Raw genomic sequence first — 21518 nt, forward strand, 5'->3', positions numbered from 1 at the left:
ATTTGTTTCCATCAGCTGCTATACAGTATACCAGCTGTCTTCACGTAAATTTTCTCCTCTTAGCCACAAAAAAATCAGGTAGAAACATTTTTAAAGCATTGATCTTTTTCTTTAAGAGCTATAGCTGAGCATGGATGAAGCTTAGCTTGAAGTCTCGATTTCAAGAGTGCTGTCTAGCACAAAAAATAAATTTCAAGTAATGGACAAGCTGTTGTATTGTAAAATTCTTCAGTTACTGAGACATAGAAATTGAAAGTCTGATAAAATTCTCAACAAAAGTTATATGCTATTAGTGACAAGTAAGTCTCAGTTTTTAGTCGCATATAATTTATATTGTTCCTCCCCAATTATCAGAAATTTAAGAATTTTAAAAAACTTTGAGTTAGAAATGTTCAGTAACTTTTCTTCCTGCTTTCAATTCTTAAAACTAGGAAAAGAATGTGAATACAAAATGGAAAACACATTCTGGAATGAAAATATTGATCACATTCTGTGACTTCACTAATAACTGCAGTTGCCACAAAGTAGACTCACTTAAATTTAGTCAATCTTTTCCATTTAATAATATAAATGATGCTTTTATAACAGTAACTAGACACATCAGAACAGTAACTTATTTTTTATTTAACTGCTTATTTAACTGCTTTTAAATCAATACTTATGAACAGTAAGCTTCATCAGTAAACAGAAAAAAGATCATTCTCCTTCGTATCTGATACGAACATAATCACAGTTATTCTAACACAAATTCATCTGACTTCAACCTCAAAAAATTAGATTGGAAAGTCAGATTCCTCCTTTGTTTTATTTTAGTATTTAAATAGCTTCTTTTTAGAATAGACCCTTCCTCCTTTCAATTTCAAATCAGAGAAAAGCTGGCTGAGACCTACAAGCCCACGGTGCTTTGTTTGGGAGGAGTATTAATGTACCAGTCTGTCATCTGTCTGCTCTATTCTTATGGAAAGCCAGTGAGCTGGAAAGTCTTGATACTGTCTTTATTGCCTCCTTTATCAAACATGTGTATGGGAATTTTCCTTACAAAAAGAGCTCGACCACAGCTCGCTGTAACTGCAAGGCAGAGAGGTCTTCATACATGGTAGTATGTACGAAGGAACAGAGTGCTAACTTTGCTGTTGTTCTAGAGAACAGGGACACGTTATTTGGCCACAAGATGAAGTAAACGGCAAGGAAAATGTAACACGTATTATATTTATAGGCAAGCCTCTGCTTCCCAATTGCTCTTCAGTCATTTGGGGTTTTACAAGGAATGGGATTGTTAGATTTTCTAGAGAAGCACCAGCGAAACATCAGCGATTCTGGAAAAGTGAACCATAAATGGTGAATAAAGGTTAGATGAACGTAAGTTTTGAAAGCAGGTCTGCGTAGCCTATAATGATGTCTAGAAACTAATCAAATCATGATCAATACAACTTTGTTTATTTACACTGGGAACGGAATTTTTAAAATAATGCTCAATCAAGTATTGCTTTTCCTAAATCTAGCTCAAATACAAACAAGAAATACATATTACATTTTATCTGAACCACAAGATTGTGGGAATGAGGAGAGGTTGGAAGGAAACTTTCAACATCTGTTAAGAATAGTGATTAGAAGGTACTATAAAATCTGAAATGCAACTATGTCATAAATCCAGTCACCAAAACTGAGACTTTCCCAAGGAAGCTGAAGAGACTGGATGTAGGTGTTTCTGAAAATACTAGATGTGCTTTGCATTCAGTGACAATAAATTACTACTATGATAGCTTGTAGTGGTGCTACAAAGCTTTCCATGTGATTGCAATGGTATGTTCTTAATGGCTATATTACAAAACCAAGGAAATGAATAGTTGCAGAGGAACTAAGGCTATGGAGGCATCATTTGTTTAAGCTATGCCAGAGCAAGCCATTCCAACTTAAAACACCCTGTTCCTCACCTAAAAGCCACACAGTTCATCCCACCAAATGGCAAATGGATCAGCTGAATTGGTCATGCAGTCAGATACTCCCAGCTCATACACAATCTTTCTCATGTGATCAAATGCAGACTGAACACAGTAGCTATATGGTATTTTTTTCCAAGTGATGTCTCAAATTGCCCCTGTGTTCTTGGATTCACAGGCTGGACTTTCATTACTTGTTTTCTAATCCTCTGTTTATTCATCACATCTCCTCTGAGGTAAGTTGCAACTGACATATAGATAAGTTCTTTACATGTTCTACCTGGCATTGCTTCTCTCAGGCAGATCAGGAAAGCCCTTCACAAGTTTTTTTGAATATGTTTCTTAGCTCTGAATTTTGACTTTTTCCTCTCAAGGATCACACTAAGCAGAATGGAAGAGTTACAATAAGGTATTCAGTTAAATAGCACTTTTTGGCCACTTCTTGAACTGAAAAAGGGACAAATGAAGAAATGGGTTTTGTTTTTGTGTGCTTAAATGAAGGGCCAAATGACACCAAATCCTGTGTCCTACAGACACTTTCTATGATAGAGAAGGCTTCCAAATAGGAGGGGCACAAAGCTAGCATGACAAGTCTAAGGATCCATGTGAAGATGAAGGGATATGCGAGTATTACCTGCACCAGTAGTAGACACGAGTTTGGGCTTGCTGCGGGCTCCATCACCTTTCGTTGTATAGGCTGTCACAGTGAGAGAGTATGTCGTTTCAGGCTGAAGTCCAGAAATTATCATTTCCTAAGATGAAATAAAAAAAGAACACCGTGTTAAAAATGTATCGCTTTCTAAGAGAGCATAGAATCTTTCAGTCATGTATATTGCATATGGTGCACATACTTTTGTGCTACGGGTAGTGATAGCAAGCATTTGAGAGCACCAACAAACTCTTCTGTGAGAAATATTTCACAATGCAAGATGTTTCACTTACTTAAGTAATAAAAGACAGCACATTTCTAAATAGCATGCCTCAAGTAGTTTAAGGCACAAGGCCAAAGGCTTAGTGATGTGAACAATGAATAAACCCTTTTGAAATACATTGCCTAGGGAATCTTACTGATATTGTGAAATGAATGTATTGTAAAAATGAGAAACTCAGTTTGACTTAGTCATTCAGTGGACATCACTGACTTAGGTATGAAATCCCTAGGAATAAGAGAGTGTTGCAGCTGTATCCGCACTTCATAAGGTATTATGTTTCAGCCAAACAAGAAAGCCCCTTTACTTTCGTAACACTTTCAGTGCAACCTGTATCACATCTAGTCCCCCCTTCCTGACCATCTAGTGTTTTAAATGGTTTCTATATCACTGGTAGGAATATTCATCTAAAGATTTCAAAATATTTTAGAAACAGCTCACTTTTAAGGGCTCAAACTACTAACCCAAACAGCATTAACAATCTGGTCAGAGAATAAATCTGAAGGACCCTCAAGCAAACCATAGCATCTACATACGTAATTTTTCACCTAGAACAGGACAATGGAAGTAGGACCAAATAGTGCTAAAACAAGGCTAATCTTTACACACACTCACACACGCACACATACGATGCTGAAGGGCCAGCCACCTGAAACGAATTAAACTTATGTCATGCTTTAAGGCAAGCCAGAAAATGTTAATTCTTGATACCTTGACTTGGCATGTAAGCATTGCTTTAATATGTTTGTTTCACAAAGGAATATAAAAGGAGAGTATTGGGAAGTAACTGACAGGCCCAGATTTTCCCACTCATGACAGCTTCCAGTCTGTAACCATGCCTTTTCATTTTCATATGGCTGAATGCATTTACACTAAATTTCAATGCTGCCAGAGAAATGGTATATTTATGTGTCAAGAATAAACAAAAAATGTGCAATCACACACACTTCAAATGAAACAGCCATAAAAATTAATATAAAAATTATGGGTCATACTATCCAGAGTAAATGTTTTTTTCAAGACAGTGGGTATGAGCTCAGTACAGATGAGATTAGAATTTGGCATTGTATTTTCAGTCTCATATTAGCGATATAGAAATTACAAGGCAATGATCAGGAGTAGGCAAAATGCCTCCAAGAAAAAAAATATTAAAAAAAAAAAACACTCCTAAGAATCTGCCTCAGAAATGAATTGAGCCTAAAGGCCAAAATCAGTAAGACAAATTTTTGATCTTTCAGAAGGAAATTGTACCTGAAGTTAACAGAATAAAAGAATAAAAAGGCAAAACAAATTATACTGTCCTTTGAAACAGTGACGAGCACATTAGCCTCATCTAAAACAAATAGTACTTTATAGTGTAACAAAGATATGATGGCATGTAGTGCTGTCTTTTAGAAATGTGATTTGGATCTGGGAAACACGTATTACTTAGGCATAAACACTGCAGGGCATTTGGCTTTCCTGATCCTGCTGGTAAGCATACAAACAGATTTATCAAATTATCAAAAAATGAAAAGTTCAGCTGACTTTGACTTTTAGCTACATAAAAAGCAGCTAGCCTTACAATAATTACAGAAAAACCTTTGGATATTGCTAGGCATGTCTAAACCACCTTCTTTTTATTTTTCTAGCACCATCTTTTAAAGAGGAACTTCTTTGCTTTGTGAGGCAAAGTTAGTAACAGCCACCAAAACAGAAGAAAACACAAACCGGTTCTGTACATTTCAGCATCATGCTAAACCACAGTACAAAACAAGCAACACCCTCCCACACGTCCCTCCCGGGGAGGGGGAAAAAGTGCCATACAGGAAAAAAACATTGATAATGTTAGTACATGCATCTGTGCAAAGACAAAAAAAACATTAAAAAAAATGAAAGGTGGTTACGAGCAAACGAGCAAAAAAAAAAAAAAACAAAAGCCCCAAACCAACACACTTTTTGGCTGGCCAGTCAATAATTACTCACATGTTCAGTAGTATCATCATATTCCCACTGATTGAGAGTAAAGAATGTTGGAAAGAAAAACAAAAAAAATAAGGAGAGATTTGTAGCCTTATTGAGGCAATCATTTCTTCTTAGTAGCAAAATAGATAAATAAATAAGCAAGGTCTGGAAAACTCATGTAGAATTTGAAAATCTCATTAATGAAATCAGGCCAGGCATTTCAATTCCCTTTCTGCTCCACGCCAAAACTCAAAAGCAGCAACTTCTCCTTCCTTGGAAGACGACAGTAGTACATATTCCCGGGCAATGAATCTTCTTGTACCATGTAGTAATATTTTATGATAGACTGCATTAGCAAAAGCCACTGAGACAAAATTAAGGGCTACCTGGTTTATTTAATCATGTTACTAGGCCATATGCATTTCCATTCCAACCTTAGTTTTCTCAAATTAATCCAATGCCTTATTTAAATTAATAACAGAATGGCATGTATACATTTGTGAATCCTAACCACACTAATCAAGGTCTTTCCCCATCAAGGTCTCTGCACTGCGCTCAAGCCCTGAGCACATGGGCCATGGAAGTAAATGAGGCAAGACGGAGTAGTGGGAGGAGAACAGAGGCAATTCTTCTAAAATGAGCCAAAGGCAAACAGGCAATTTGAAGCCAAAATGGCAGATTTTCCCTGTATTGTATGTAGGCTCCAAAATCACATCTAGTCCCCCCTTTCTGACCAGCTAGGATTTAAAATGGTTTCTACATTACTACCATATAGAGGCTGAAAGCAAAAATCTAAGCAAGGAAGGGGACGACCAAAGCACAGCAGTAGCTACTTTTCTTTTTCATGTCCTTTCGCTTCCCTGCCCTGCCCTCCCCTTTTTCCTGTTTTCTTTCAGCTGTTTAAGGTGTAACGACATCTTAAATACAGTTTTCTAAAGTAGACAGATAGATAGACAGACAAAGAGGTTAAAAAAGAAAAAAAGTGAAACAACGCTTTGAGAATAGGCTTGCAAAGTGGAGTGTGTAGGAGATTTGTTCTTAAAAAAGGTATCTCCACAGATGAAAGTTAGAACTAAGACTAGAGGAAAAAAAGGCAAAAAACCCCAGTTGCATACTCACATAAAATGCTTAAGACATTAAAATTTAACCATTTACTTCATGCTAAGATGATCGTTTGTAATGATTTCCAGTCATTCCCATATAAATTCAGAACTAGCTGTGAGAGATTTGTACATGGTAATAGTTATCAACACAGGTTCATTCCTCTAGCACCAGGAACTTAGAGCATCTCCAATTTGACAGAGCACTGGTATATCCCACTCAGTAAGACCCTATTTTAAGAAGCTTTTTAAACTCGATGTGATCAGGCTTGTGCTTCCATCATCTCATTATTTATAAAATATCAGAAATTTTGCATTAGAAATAACCCTAAACCTATTTATGCCAATCTTCTCATTTTATTACACAGTTACGGATTTGAAAAGTGAAAAGTATAAATATGTCAGTGACTTTTGAAGTTGCACCAATAAATTCATTTCCTGTGAAATGTGTGGCGAGATGGATACACACTAATGACAAAAACACTGCAATAATGGCGTATACAGGCCTCTAATCTGGCTCTTGGTTCTCCACTGAAACCAAGAAATATGAAGCGGTTGGATCAGGTGATACACATTTTACTGTATTGGTTGCATCCTGGCTCAGATGCTTCTGGTGCTTTCCATTTCAGAGAACAGGTATAGGGCAAAATCTTTAGGTTTAAGAGAGTCAGCAGAACAACACAGCCTTGCATGTAGTTGCTGTTTTCCTGATGTGCACCTATACAGGAAAAGTTGCCTGGATTTGGCCAAAGAACCACAAAGCAAAATTACTCTGAAAAAAACCTTATTAAAATAAATACAAAATTTTATATCTGTAGGCTGAAGTATGGAAAGAAAACTGCAGCTCTATTTAGCTGTCATAAATGTAATACTTCCAGCATGACCTATGAAAGAATACAAAATGATCCTGTTACCTGTGCATCAGCCAGCATGATGTCCTTCAGCATGGGTTGACCCTTGGGCTCTCCATTTTCCATCCTCACATAGTGGACCTGGTATCCTCGGATCTGACCATGCTGCTTATTGGGTACAGGTGAGCGCCATGACACTTTAACAGCAGTAGAGTTGACAGCCTCTACCTCGACTTTGCGAGGAGGACCACTAGGAACTGGAACAACATCATTGGATAAAACAGAATTACAGGCACCTGTCCCACCCATGCAGAGTCTTTTCTTTTGCTTTTTTTTTAAAAGGGCAGACTCACTAAGTTTTCTTTGAAGAATACAAATTGTTCAACAAACGAAAATGCTCAACCAATCTGCTCTACCTTTCAGTGAAAGATCAAAAACCATGACTGATGCAAAAAATGGAAGAAAAAAGAGTATTAGAGAAATAGAAAAACATGTAAAAATGTACAAAAGCCAAGGAAGATGCTTTGAGATTCAAAGCATTAAAGTACAAAGAGATATTTTAATCACTGAAATAATAATAATAATAATAAAAATTTCCAAAAAGTTTCCCTCATTTTTGTTTCCTATTTCTGTGTTTGTTTTTTTTTCAGTAGTATAAAAAGGAGGCTGATAATAGGGCGGTCTTCTGTCACTTTCACGCACGGAAGAAAAGAAAATGTGTGAAGCATCAGTTTTCCAAGATTAAAAACAAAACTCAATAAAAAAAAGAAAACACAACACAGAAAAAGAAAGAAGTTAAAAAAATACCTGGAGAAAAGTTCATAGATATAAGTGTTTAAAAATAACAACAACTGTTAAATCAAGAAAAATGCAGAAAGATTTTCCCCTGAGAATTATTTTTATGTAGTAGTAGGAGAAAGAAGGATGTGTATGGGCTCAAAGGGGCAGCAGATTCACTTCATTCACAAAAAGATATTTTCTGTTAAAAAGTAAAAATATCAAATATAAAAACGATGTACAAAGGACAAGCCTTTGATTAAAACACTCAAATGGTGGTAATAACAGCGATTTGGAAAAAAGAGGAGCAGAAAAAAAATACTGTTAGCCTATACAAAAGACAGCAGATCGATAGAGGCGCAACTGATGTAGTGGAGGCAACATACCATCTTCATCTGTCCGAATCAATACTGCTAAGCTCTCTGGGCCAGGTCCAACATCAGTGTGGGCAGTCACAGATATCCGGTACTCAGTCCATTTTTCCAGCTGTTCCAAAAGGTATTGGGTACTGTCCGAGGAAATTCCCAAAATTTCATGGGGCTTGACATCTTCTCCATCAATCCCAATGTACTTGATGGAGTACTCAGTGATAATGCCGTTCTGCTTTTCCACTGGTGGAGGTTTCCAACTTACCAAAATGCTAGTGGAGCTGGGGCTTGTGCAACTAATGTCTTGAGGAGGAGCTGATGGCTCTAATTTCAGTAGTGGGTTAAAGGAGGATTTGAGTGAAAGGATAGGAGTGATTGAAAAAAATGAACAAAAGAAAAAATAAAAATAAATAAAAGGCAACCAAATTAAAATAAAAACTAAACAAAAAAGTAGAAATTTAAAAAGAAAAATATCAGATAATCATATGCACCTTGGCTTATTAACATGAGGAAACTGAAAATGAATAAATCAATTAAATGGTGAAAAAGGATGTAGGGGAAATATATGAAAACAAAACCTCAAAATAATATTACCTACCTGTAATTAAAATTCTTCTTGAAATTAAACAAAAACGTGATACTTATGACTACGGACCTACCCTTGTAATAACTGCAGTTAGTGCAAGTTATTTTTTTAAACGATGTGTGAAATTTGGACATATGCCCTGCAAGTGGGCTTACACTCTTTGAGAATATTTATTTTCTTTTAACAGAGCTCTAAAAAACTTGCAATAACTGCTAGAAGTTACTCCAAAAATCACCAAACATTTTTGTAGCCTCCCCACTCCCAAAAACAAATGATCAATTTTTCAGCTTTCTTTTTATAACTGAGTCTGCCTGGAACAAGCCAACCGCAAATAACATTTAAATGGAAAGCATTTATTCAAACATTTATTGTAGCCAACATACTGGAAGCATGCAGTCAATATAAGATGAAGAAAGTCTTAGTCAAAGATTTACCTACCAGGAAAAAGTGACAGGCTTGTTGATTCTGACTGTACCTTGTACTTACCCTAGATCAGCTGTCAGTTTTATTTTTTTAACTCCTCTTGGAGACACCTTCGCTAGCAAAGAATTCAATCCTACCAGTAATTTAGGTAACTTCTACAGGAAAAAAAAAGAATCTACCCCCAAATACCCTGTCAAGGAAACAGGAATTCACTTTACAAAGAGAGTCCACAACCAAAGCAGATCAAAAAAGTGAAAGATTCTGAATTTGTGCTTTATATCTTTCCACTAGCACCAATTTTCCAGAGCAAAAGTGCTCACCTTTGCTGATCTGTACTCAGAAGGGCCTGTCAGCATATTTACCTTTTCCAAGCTCCAGAGCATTTAAGCATGTATGCCATTCCATTGCTTTCAATGAGACAATTCAGGCACTGAAAGTTAGGTATGCATTTATGTGCTTAAATGCACATGGACTTAGCAACATGTATGCTTCATTAGTGAGTGAGATCATTTGGAGCACCAAAAAAAGGAGCTCTAGTTTAAATTCACTGGCAGAAGCAGTGGACATTGACTCCTTTCCTGTTTCTGCCCTCCCTCTTACAGGGCAAACATACATTATAGGTGTAAAATCTTTATGGCTTTTTTTGTGTGTGTGGGGGGGTCTATTATTTTTTTCCCATTTCCTGAGGTAAAAAAAGAAATAAATGAATTTCTGGTACGTCTTATTCTAGTCATATCAAACAAAATTAAAAGAACAGAGAAGGCCTAGGACCCTGCTGCGAGCTATTGCATTTACACATGTAACTTCTGGTTTCTCACAGCTCTTCTACGGGGATCAATGGCTTTCTCCTCAGTATGGTACTCTGCTCTTCCAAAGGGAAAATAAGAGAGAATGCACTAGCATTTCAACTGACTAGAGGAGGTGACTGGGGAAACAGAACAGGATTATCTCATTTGGTCTTTTTTTTAAGCTATTTTAGTAATTGAGTACTGAAAACAGGCTGGTCCCCTTCTACCATGAATCTTTGCAGGAAATAAAAGTGTAAGTGAAATACCCCTTAAGGATCTCACAAATGAAGAAGTAAATACTTGCAGCATCTTTCCCTGAAACCAAGATGAAAGGTCACAAAATAGTCTAGTGAATACCGCTAATGAACCGATGGAATTTTAATAATTTTTAAACCATGATGTGTTAAAAAACGTAAAATATTGTAGTTGGTCACTGAGGATGTTCTGTAGCCTACCACTTTTATTAACACTCTGTATTCTCAAAACACTGTATATTAACACTGTGTTTTCTTAAAATACACAATTTTAAAATCCACTGCATTTTTTTCAGCAAACAGGGTCTGCTCATATATCACCAAAATGAATTAGATTTTGCCACTGATCTCACCCAAACTAAGACTGACTCTGATATGAAAAAAGGCTTGACTGATTTCTCTTCCTACATAGACTTTCCAAAATTGTGTACTATCTGAAAACATAAGGCTGAAAAAAGTATAACACATTCTTACATTCCAGAAGGGTAAAATGGCAATTTGTTTACACACAACCTTGGCCCCTAAATATTTCTTTCATATGCACAGCTTGAGCAATCTTCACCAAATATGTTATAAAGAATGAGTATTTTTAGTAGTTGAAATGATTCCCAGAGCAGATAAACATCTCCTTTTTGCACCATATTATTGATTCTAGATAATTAAAGTCAACATGGACATTGCCACTACCTCGACAACTAGTCTTGTGCTATATAATAAGGTCTTTTATGTTTATTCAGAATGACACAGAAAGGCTTTTGGAAACCCATTTACTTTTGGTTAAACTAAAGCTCTACAGCACTACTTCTCTAGTTAACTGAATTATTATTAAGATATAACACTAATAAAGCATGATAATGTAATCACATCCATCAGAGACTGCAAACTAAAAAACAGCATGTTAATTGAGAATCTGAATTTTTGTTTTAAATAATATCACTTTAAGAAAAGTTAATTTAATTTTAAACAAATTAAGTTTTAAACCTGTGTAGTGTAATGAAAATTGTTAAGAAAGCATAATTTATCAGATAGGAGTAATTCTTCAGGATGTCATCCTTGCTTACCTGATCATTTTAATTAAGTTTTATTTTATATATTTTAAAATACATATATGAATCCCTGACAAATTTTTGCAGGCACATGGGATGAGTTTCATCATATGGTGACATATGCTTATGTTCAACATAAGCATCCAATCAGAATACAGTTTTTCTACTGATGTCAAAATGATCAAACATCATAACAAGCCTATGCAAAACTCAGAAAGACTAGCCATTACAGAGGAACAGTTTTGAGGAAATCTTTTTGTACAATTTGAAATATTTAAATTAACCCACGTACAAAATGGTTGTAATACGGGGCTTTGCTGCAGGCTTAACCTAGTATTACAGGAAATCCGCATGCAGGGCAGGGGGAATTTTAAAGATAGAGGACTGGTACTTATATACATATACTGTGTGACAAACTATTATTATAAAAATATTTTATAAAACAAATATAAATATAATATAAATAATATAAAATAAAAATATTATTATAAAGATAAAAGATTATTATGACAGCATAGTATTGTCTTCTCAGACACTGGCTTTCTATATACTAAGTCCTTTCCTGATGACATGCAAGAGCCACTCATGTATTAAGCTGACCACAGTATACCTATAAAATATGTTAAGCACCCTTTTGCTGTGTTAAGCATCATGAGTGCTGTATTTTGCATCATTCAGTCTTCTCCTCTACTGTTGTTTCCCTGGGTTTCTGAGAAGCATCTCTTCAACAAAGACAACAAAGCAGAATAAAGTTAGCAAGGAAAGACACCTACTTGACTGCATGGTTCTGGCTGAGATTTCTGCTGTGGAAGCACCCAGGCCTTGTGGAGAACGGGCAGCTAGGCGGAATAAGTACAAGCTGTTTGGCTTCAGCCCTTGCAGGCGGTAAGATGTAGTAGGCTCAGTGGAAACACGTTGCTAAAGATTAAGCAATAACAAAACCAGATGTCTTGATTAATATTCCATGATTCTGAATTCTGGAAGTTGCCTATAGAAGAAATGCTTTCACATGCTGATAATAGCCCCATTGACAAGAATCTTAGATTTAAATTCAAGAAAATGAAAAATAACAGAACAATAATAAAACCAAAAATGAACACACTACTTATGACAAATACACACTAAGAAGCCATTTTTTTAAAGTAGGAAGCTCAATAGGTGAAACTTATAGGCAGAAATTTTGCTTGAGTCTTTGAGGATGTAATAGCTGTGTACAGTATAAAAGGCTTTTCAGACACTAACACACGAACAAAGCCATATTTATGGTTACCTCTTATGGCAGTGAAATACAGGATTTTATGATGTGAGTAATCTTGGATTTAAGGTTAGCCTATAGTTAAATTTGTGTTCAAAATCTTAAGAAGCAAATCATTCCAAAGCGTGAGACATTAACAGGGGCCTGTCTCCTATCTGGAGGTGAAATACAGATCTTCTCTCCCTACTCCCAAACAGTACATAATGTTGCTATGCATCTACAGTACATGTGTGAAGCTGCCATAAACCTAGGCTCATTTGAAGCACTAGCAGCAAGACAAGACTGCAGAAGACCACTGACACTCTCCTGCTACCTCTTGAGACTACTGTTTTTCTTTTTGTTGGGGTCACCTAGCAATATCATGCCTTTTTTTTTCAATCATTCTCCAAAGCATCTCTGTTTCCAGGCCTTCATGGAGGAACAGCCTTTGAGGGCCATGACCATTACCATCTGAAACAGCATGCAACTTCTACAGATGACTTTTTACAAACAGCAGCAAAGTTTCCACCAGCTGGGGGCCATCAAGGGTATTTTTTGATGTTTACACACTCAGAGTCTATCATTAGGCCGGCCACTCCATTTAACAAACCATTTAATATCAAGATATTCATACTAAAGAAAGTAACCAAGAGATCAATTCTAAACCATTGCAGTATTTAAAGTTTAACTCATTTAAGAATTTAAGACAATTTAAAAGATGTACAACATTTACCTCCTCCCCATGCTCCCCGTCTTTGTAAACCAGTTCATAACTGGAAATAGTATCAGAACGTGGAGGTGTCCAAGAAAGTAGTATGCTTGTTTCAGACTCAGGTTCTGCTTTGAAGTTCAACGGCTGACCAGGCACTAATGAAAAAGAGTTGAATGGTGTTGCCCATTATTTATTTGTCTAGTTTAACACATATTATTCAAACCTCTTAAACTATTACCCAAGTATTTCAAACAATACCATTTTTATTGAACTTATCGAACTGAAATACAAATTAATTGAACTATGAATTAAATTAACCTGAACTCTGAAAAAAATATATTTTTAATTTAAACATTACAAATTACCAAGGATTTCAAATAAATCTTTCAAACTGTAAATAATGCACACACAACTGGAAAGCAATGAAACAAAAGTCTGGTGAAGAATATCAGAAAGTTTAACCGATGTGTGAAACGGCGAATGCATATAAATATTTAGGCATACATTGGAAATGAAAGTTTTTAAATAAGATGGGATGGAATAATCAAGAAGAAAGCGTTAAAACCATTATATGTATTTCCAAACGCAGAAATGCTCAGCTCTCAAGTAACTGAGGTACTAAACACATCCTGCTCTTCAAGGAGGCATTAAATACTGAATGTTTTCATATGCATTAAATGCAAAAGTATCTCTTCAGTAATGTTTTCATCAAGTGGCATGTTTCCATCTTTTTGCTGACACATTTTTATCAATATAGCTGACTTTCTAGTAACAACCTTTTCTAATTGCAATAACTGAAAATGGAACTTTGACTCTGGCAGTCAAGGAAAATCTTTCTGTTAAGTCTTGTGTAATGAGGTCACAGAGATTATCCAGACTAAACGTTACCCTCATTTACTTCTGCAAATCTACTGCAAATAATGAAGTTGACTGGGAAATGACAGGAAAATATATCCAGCCATTGGAATGTATAGAATCATTTTGGCACTCAAGTTCTAAAACATTAGTTTCAGTTAATAGTGCTGTTTATAATGTATGAAACAGTCTTCCACAGCACTTCTAGCTTTTGAAGAATAAAATGCACAATGCCTGATCTTTTTCAGAAAAATAACAAAATATGATTCTTAGCACACTGAAAACAGGTGTTCTAAGTAGGATGTGATAATAATGATTGTTTCACAGTCACTTTTCAGAGCAGAATATTATTCTACGTAAGTACTCTTCTTTTGTACAGTAACAGATTTAAAAACACCAGGGAGCAGAAAGTAAAAATAATACGCTTTTGTAATTCTTATCTTCCCCAGATTGTTATGTTCTACAGAGTGTCACTTTGAGTATTTCACTACTTTTGTGTATGCTGGCAGAGGTTTGATATCTAACATTTAAACATACAGATAACCTGTCAACATGAGGTACACATTCAATCTTTGTGGAGCTTGCCAGATCCCTACCATTCACTTGTGTTTTTCAGAAACAGGACAAAATAGAAAAGGAAAGATGTACGAGAATGTTGCCTATTTCTGAGGGAATGAGTGAGGGAGAACAGGCGACCAAAGTCTCCTTCTTCACAGAAGAAAAAGGAGTAATTGATTATTTTTCTGAAAGATAACCTTGTGTAATAGATCACTTCATGGATTCTGCAAAGTCCCAAAATGAAAAAGATGACAGTAAAAAGCACAGGGAGCAATTACAGCAAATATCAACATAATTAATTCTAATGGAAAGACATTTAATCTCATCCTTTTAAAATCAAATGGTTTTAAATTAACAGGGAGAGACAAGGATAACTGAATAATTCCTAACTTTGAAATAGGTTCTAAAATACTGCTAGGTCAAACTTTCACTGCACAAGTCCATAGCATATGGTTGTATAAATGGATTTATTAGGTGAGCATTACAACTTTTTAGATGAGCTGCTTTACAACTCTCCTGAAAAACAACCAAATTGAGGCTGATAACAGTGGCTGATTTGCCTCGAATTGCATATAGTTCAAAGTAAACTTGGAGTTATACTGCAAGCTTGCCAAAACTCAACAATGAAATCTAGAGTCCAGAGGGCTACTTGAAAGTCTTTCTTTGCCAAAGGTTTTTGAACTCACTGGGTACTTGGGGCTGTAGGATTTTGTTTGCTTCACCTGATGATATAATATAATAACACTGACTTGTGGAAAAAGTACTTTGCTTCAATGAGTATGAAGGAGTAAGGAAAAATTATTTCAGCAAAGAAGCTGAGCAACAAAGCTGGCATCACACCACCTTTGCCCGGAACTTAGGTAGTGCCTGTAACATCTGCTGGTTCTTTTGGGGTTTTGTCAAAATAAGAACAGAAAAGTAAAAGCAAAAGCTCTTGTCATCGATGCAAGCTTCACAAAGAAAAAATAATTCCCATACATGAAATACCAGCTCACAAGTCTGTGGATGGATCAGAAAGAGGTCTCACCAATTTGATAAAAACAGCACAAGTGTCCTAAAAAACAATTAGAGTTGTAAGAGCTTCTCATGTGTCATAAAGCATACACACTGACGTGCTTTCCTTCCTCAGGTTCACGAAAGGTCAAACAGTAGTTTATGTTATCTGTCTTATGTGAACATCACTATCAGTGACCCAGAGGAAGGACAGCAGGCATGCTCCTCAGGTCGGAGGTGACACCAGACCGGGGGGTAATCCGGAGGGCAGAGCTGCGTTTCCCTTACTGAGCCAGGCCAGAGACGGGGTGCCGTCTCCGTCGTCAGAGGGTGCCCAGCCCCAGTGGGGTAAAGCCTGGAGTGACCTGGTCTGCTTCCACAGCTGAGCCTGCTTTGGGCAGGGGTGGACTGGAGACCTCCCAAGGTCCCTGCCTGCCTGAGTTGTCCTGTACAGATCGTAATGTATACGATCCATACATTATCTATAGATATGTGAATTGTAGAAGATAATCAGGCAGTAAGTGGCCAACCAAGTGATCCATATGACCCTTGGTTCATAACTGTTTGTTATAATAATAAACAGGACAGCAGACAGAGACCAGCAATCATAGAATGAAGGGTATTTTCCTGCCTCTCTGTAAATCTGTGTTGCAAAACCCTTGTCTTCAAAAATTTTCCCTCAAAAAAAGCCTTAGGATCCTAGATCTGCAATTCACTATTATTTCATAAGAAGCCAAATTGACCATTACTTGGACTTTCTCAAATACTGTTTGCGGAAATCATATCTTACTGCAGATCCCAGTCCCCCCTGATATTCTGCATCCACAGTTAGCTGAAAAAATTGAGAGAGGAAAGAAGTGGCACAGAAATCCACATGGCTCCAAACAGACAGAGAAGATGGGGAGGAGAGAAAACAAAACTACACAGTCACAAACCAAACAAACTGTATTGGTAATAAACTCACTAGCAAAGAGTCTAAGGCTTAACCCAAAGAACAAGTACCAGGTAAGAAAAAGGAACAATAACTTCTAAACTGTTTAGCATTTATGACTAAACATAACATCTCTTCAAGTTCAGAAAAAATCATCAGTGGCACGCAGAAATTAAGCCAAGCTGCAGGAGCTGATGGAAGATTCTTATCTTCCTCAGAGACAGAAAAAAATCTAGGGATACTGGAAAATCCATGCAAGTGGGCCTTACACTCTTGTTGAAACGTTAGCTACACATAAAAGTTAAATAAATCACATCTTACTTTTCATTTTAGTGATATATATATATATATATGGTCAACCCAGAATGGAATCCTTTTGCATGAGCTATCGTTAGAGACAATATTTCAGTACTACCCTTTTTGCTTTGAGATCAGTGTGCTCTGTAAACATACATTAAAATCCATAGCTTCACTGTGCAGCAAGTATCCTTTTTCTTATTTCACGCTTATAGACAAGACGTAACTTATGCAGCACACACAATGATACACAATGATCAAGGGACTGAACAGAGTCCAGAATTATTCTTTTCAAACCTATATGCTAAATTCTACACCTTTGCTCACCTAGTCCTTTGTGTTCATTGCTGCACAACCAGAAACAAATGCAGAAAGCTATATGATTGTTGGACTTCATCATACATAAATGGCTCTATGTACATCTCTGGTTCATGCGGCAGAACAGGATCATAAAATGGACTCCCAGAGTCACGTTTCTCTTGCTCTGAGAGGAACAAGGTTATGACAGAAAAGCTCTTGCAACTGAAGACTGAATGTGCTACAAATCTTCTTTTCGTAAAAAGATATTCATGCTTTTTGAAATACCAAATTCTGATGGAATATAATGAAAAAATAAGTTTGGATAATTTATTAATTATTTGTGTATCCTCCTCTCCCTCTGTCTTCTTCCTACTACAGAAATAACCTATTCAGATGAGTCTGGAGTTTCTTGATGATTACAGTTCTGCAGTATCAAACTCAGAATGACAGTGTTCAAAAAAAAAAAAAAAAAAAAACTACAGTACAGTTGAAATGTCCCAAAGCATAGCACATTTTGTCAAAAGTAACCTGAGACCCATAAATCGTTTTTTTTTTTTTTTTTTTAATATGTGTAACTAACAGTGAGGGAGCTTACAAAATAATATAAACGTGTTTGCCTGTCTCAAAGACTAAGTCAGCATTTTCTCATCTGAATGATTAGAGAACATAATGAAGAGAGGAAAAATTATTCTTCAGAGTAGTTTGGTCATGTGACCCATTATTTCTACACTGTAGTAATGGAGTTGTCTTGAATTTATTATGAGCCGCCCTCTTCCGTACTCAAGTTCATGGTCAGAAGTAATCTGTGATGCACATTTCCAACACTCATCAGCATATTTTCCAAACCAGAATTCAGTATACCTATTAATTCAGTGCCTGCAGGCAGGTACATTTTGAGTGAGTCACCTGTTTTTTTTCTTCTTTTAACTACTTACTCACTAGATCAAAGAAAAGAGAAGCAGAATGACGAGAAAGAAAAGAGGAGCAGAATGAGGAGAAAATGCCAACAAAGAAAAATGAAACAAATAATCTACAGAATAAAGCATATAAAGGGAAGAAGAAGGTAGACAAAACTAACAAGATGTGAAAGTCAGCAAGCGAAAAAGAGGGGTGAGGTGGAGTGGGGGAGGAAATCTCAAAGGTGTAGGAAAGGTATCCTGCCATGAAAAAATAAGTAAGTAAATAGGACCCTCTTATCATCACCCAAAACCAAAAACACATGTAACTTGAAGAAATAAATAAAAGGAAAAGAGAGGAAAAAAAGCAGTCAGTTAAAAAGCTTTCAATGTAAAACTGATATTTAAAGAGAAAGCAACCTACTAACTAGACAAGAAAAGAAGATATAAAAAAATCCCATAACCACATGCTATTTTGTGTTCTAACCAGAAGGAAGAGAGAAAGTATATAGGCTAGGAAAATCACTGTGTGAGGTTCTCAACATTCTCATGGTGGCATTTAAGTGAAATAAACACAGGAGTGGACCACTCAACCCAAGTTAACTGTGCTTTGAGAGTAGGGGGCTATCAAAAACTGAAATACACTTTTCTACATAATGAGAAAGGGGAATTAAGGGGAATTTTGTCACTTGAAAAACATCCTCGACCCATCCTCAGCTCCAAACTAGCCATACACCAAATTTGTGCCAGCTGCATGGTCTCACCCTTTCCCACCCAGAGGTCTGCCTTCATAAAATGCTCAGCTATGAGACAAGCCTCACGGTGGAGTTTCAGACGTGAGGTTTCCCCGTTCGTGAGTTCATGAGAGATGCTGAAATGTCAGGCTAAGTAGGTAGCTCTCTACAACACAGCCTCTATCCCATTGTTACTCATTCTCTTCCTCTGAATTTCTTATCTTTTTTTACGGTGAGAACCCACAAACCACTAACTCATTTCTTGTAAACTAAGGCTCTGTTGAAATGTCCTGCAAGATTTCTCCCTTTACATTCATCTAAGAGACAGTCAGACACTTGACCTTCCCATTACTGTCCTTTTTCATACTTTCAAAAGCTTAGGCTTTTATAACAATATGAAATAAAATAATGTAATAATCCTCTGTTGTCAGTCCTTAACCAGTCCTTGGCTTAAAGTTAACAATGTGTTTTATACTGTAATTTGTTTAAATATGCATATACTTACAGATATACATGTATTTTCCAGAATTCTTTCTCTCTTTCTCCATTAATCTACTGCCCAACATATACCCTTTGACTGTCCCTATTTCTGCCTAATCTGGGAAGTGCAGAATAAAAACAGGATTTTCTAAATTACTATATTCTCTTTTCACATTGAACTAAAATATAATAAAAAATATCCCAAAACAGTTTAAATCTCAAGGATTTTTCTGACATGCACAGGATAAAGCATGTTGCATAGACAGTACGTGTAGTGACTATATTTAGCAAAGAAACGAAATGTGAGAAAATACCTAAGTAGTGTCCTGGGCAGCTAAAAAAGGACAGACCAACAGAGCTTTTGTTTTCAGGTGAAGCCAAGTTAAAGGGCAAGGAATATTACAGTAAAGCTTATAGAGACACATCTTTATTCCAAAATCCAGTGTTTTTGCATCAGTTCACCTAAATACATACATACAGTATATATAAATAAATGTGTGTATGTAAATAAATACACACAGTGCCTGACTCTGCCCTGAGCAGGATCAGTCCCTTTGGCACAGTGTGCAGAATCATGGCATTCTGAAGTGCAGCGTGTGGAACTGTGCTTCGCTTTTCCAAAATGCTCAGCTCCACAGCTGGTTTTGATGATAAAATTTCTTGAAACATTGTCTTTTTATGGTAGAAAACCACTGCTGAAAACAGCGGGGCAAAAGGACATGGCTATCCCTTGAAGTGCTTAAATAGAATACTTGGGATCAGGTTCTGAACATACATTTGTATTTTTTTTTAATGTTTGGTTGTTTGAAAAATGCTTCCTTCCCTTCCCCCCAAATTGCATGTTTTTAGTTTACACGTTTATTTAGAAACCTAATTTTCCTTTCCAACAGAGTTTTTGGCTGACCTGAAAAGTGAGAAGATCACACTGACACAGTCATTTCAAAAGAACCATTCTGCTGTACTAATAAAAAGGAAAGTTTTTCATGAATAGGCTTCTTTAGGCAAAATTCTTAATTTTTCTAATCTCTCCCTCCAAAGATCAGAATATACATAAGTGAGAAACCAAGCTATCAGTGGCTTTAAGTCACAGCTGTCAATCAGATATACTGTATATTAAATATGGGTATTGCATATTATTCTATATACACTCTAATATTTCCAAAGCAAGCACTGGTGTCCCATATTTACTGTGATAAATAGAAATAAGTGTAAGTTTCACCAAAGAAAAAAAGAAGTATGAATTATAATCTAATCACCATCCCATTCCCATTCTTATTCTTTTACATATCTTTCTATTAAATCCATCTCCAATTTTTTCATGAAACATGTAATTTACTATGTTCATTTGAATGACTTTCAATCAGTGAGAAACTTAAACCAAAACAATTTTATCCAGATTCAGATTATAACAAATCTGGAAGATGAGAGTATTTTATTCTGCAGTGTTCACTGAAGAGAAACTGCCAGATTGAAAGACTTAGCCACTTAAGAAAGATAGGAGAATTTCAATTTTTTATTTATATTCAGCACTGTTTTTTAAAGATACCCTGAACTGGAACACGTTCTTACCTTCCTTTATCTTATATGACTTTAAAAGTTCATATTCTTTAAAGCACTTAGTATTGGCACTTAAAAATGCCTCGTTTGCCACTTTTTAAAATATTTTTAACACAATCTCACACAAACAATGTCAAGTCACCCTGTTACAAAGTGGAAAACACCTGCACTGAGAATCCCTCCTGCACTGTTAACTTTACTGTAATTTCTTCAGATTACAGCAGTAACCAGAAAAAGAAGGGCATGTCTATCAGCGAGTTCTGTAAGTGTTTCAATAAAAAGAGCTTTTCTGAAGTGACTTGGAAAATACATGTATCTCAGGCCAGCCCAGTTGAGCCTCACTCAATAATCATTTTTAAATTGCTCCATCTTTCTCTGGAGGAGCCACTGACAAACTCTTGTTAATCTGAGAAGGTTCAAGACTGTAAACTTGAGCATAGACACAGGGATGCAGAAAGAAGAGAGTCAAACTAGCCTCTGATAAAGGATACAAAACCCAGAATTAAAATATGGTGTACCTATTTGTATGTGCATACACACACACATACCTGTGTGCATGTATGTAGGCACCACCTCTGCACAAGGACCTCTTGAAAAATTAATTCAGTAACTTCTCATTTGAGATACTTCAACAGGCAACGCCCAGACCTTGGTGTAACACAACACTTAAAAAATTCCATGACAACAGTTGAATTTCTATTATTCGTTAAGTGCAAGTTGATGTCCACTTCGGATGAACTGATTTGGATGCAGAAGTGAAAACTGGATCCAGTATAACTGTGTTCAGCTATACTTTAGCAACACATATATTTTTTAAATTGAGAGACTCTATACTTCTACAACAGGAACATTCTAGTACTAAAAAATTCAGCTGACTACAAGTACCATTATATAATGTTGTTAGGCATCACTGACCTACAGTAATACTTCACACACCTTTCTCTAAATCACTAGACATAGGGAGC

At 36.2% G+C, this 21518-nt stretch overlaps 1 protein-coding gene across 8 annotated transcripts in view; it reads right to left on the reverse strand.

Moving 5' to 3' along the window:
• Positions 1-21518, reverse strand: part of PTPRD (protein tyrosine phosphatase receptor type D) — a 443338-nt gene that overhangs the window by 111724 nt on the left and 310096 nt on the right. For 6 of the 8 annotated variants that reach the window (XM_064502354.1, XM_064502350.1, XM_064502352.1 and 3 more), the window contains 6 exons: positions 12974-13107; positions 11780-11924; positions 7928-8233; positions 6828-7021; positions 4835-4861; positions 2575-2692 (listed from right to left, as the gene is read on the reverse strand). In XM_064502354.1, the coding sequence (XP_064358424.1) occupies positions 2575-2692; positions 4835-4861; positions 6828-7021; positions 7928-8233; positions 11780-11924; positions 12974-13107 (924 nt within the window). The remainder of the gene's footprint in view (positions 1-2574; positions 2693-4834; positions 4862-6827; positions 7022-7927; positions 8234-11779; positions 11925-12973; positions 13108-21518) is intronic. The other 2 variants (XM_064502356.1, XM_064502355.1) reach the window with 1 other exon arrangement.

The sequence above is a fragment of the Dromaius novaehollandiae genome, chromosome Z, assembly GCF_036370855.1.
Source record: "Dromaius novaehollandiae isolate bDroNov1 chromosome Z, bDroNov1.hap1, whole genome shotgun sequence".
NCBI classification, from domain to species: Eukaryota; Metazoa; Chordata; class Aves; order Casuariiformes; family Dromaiidae; genus Dromaius; species Dromaius novaehollandiae.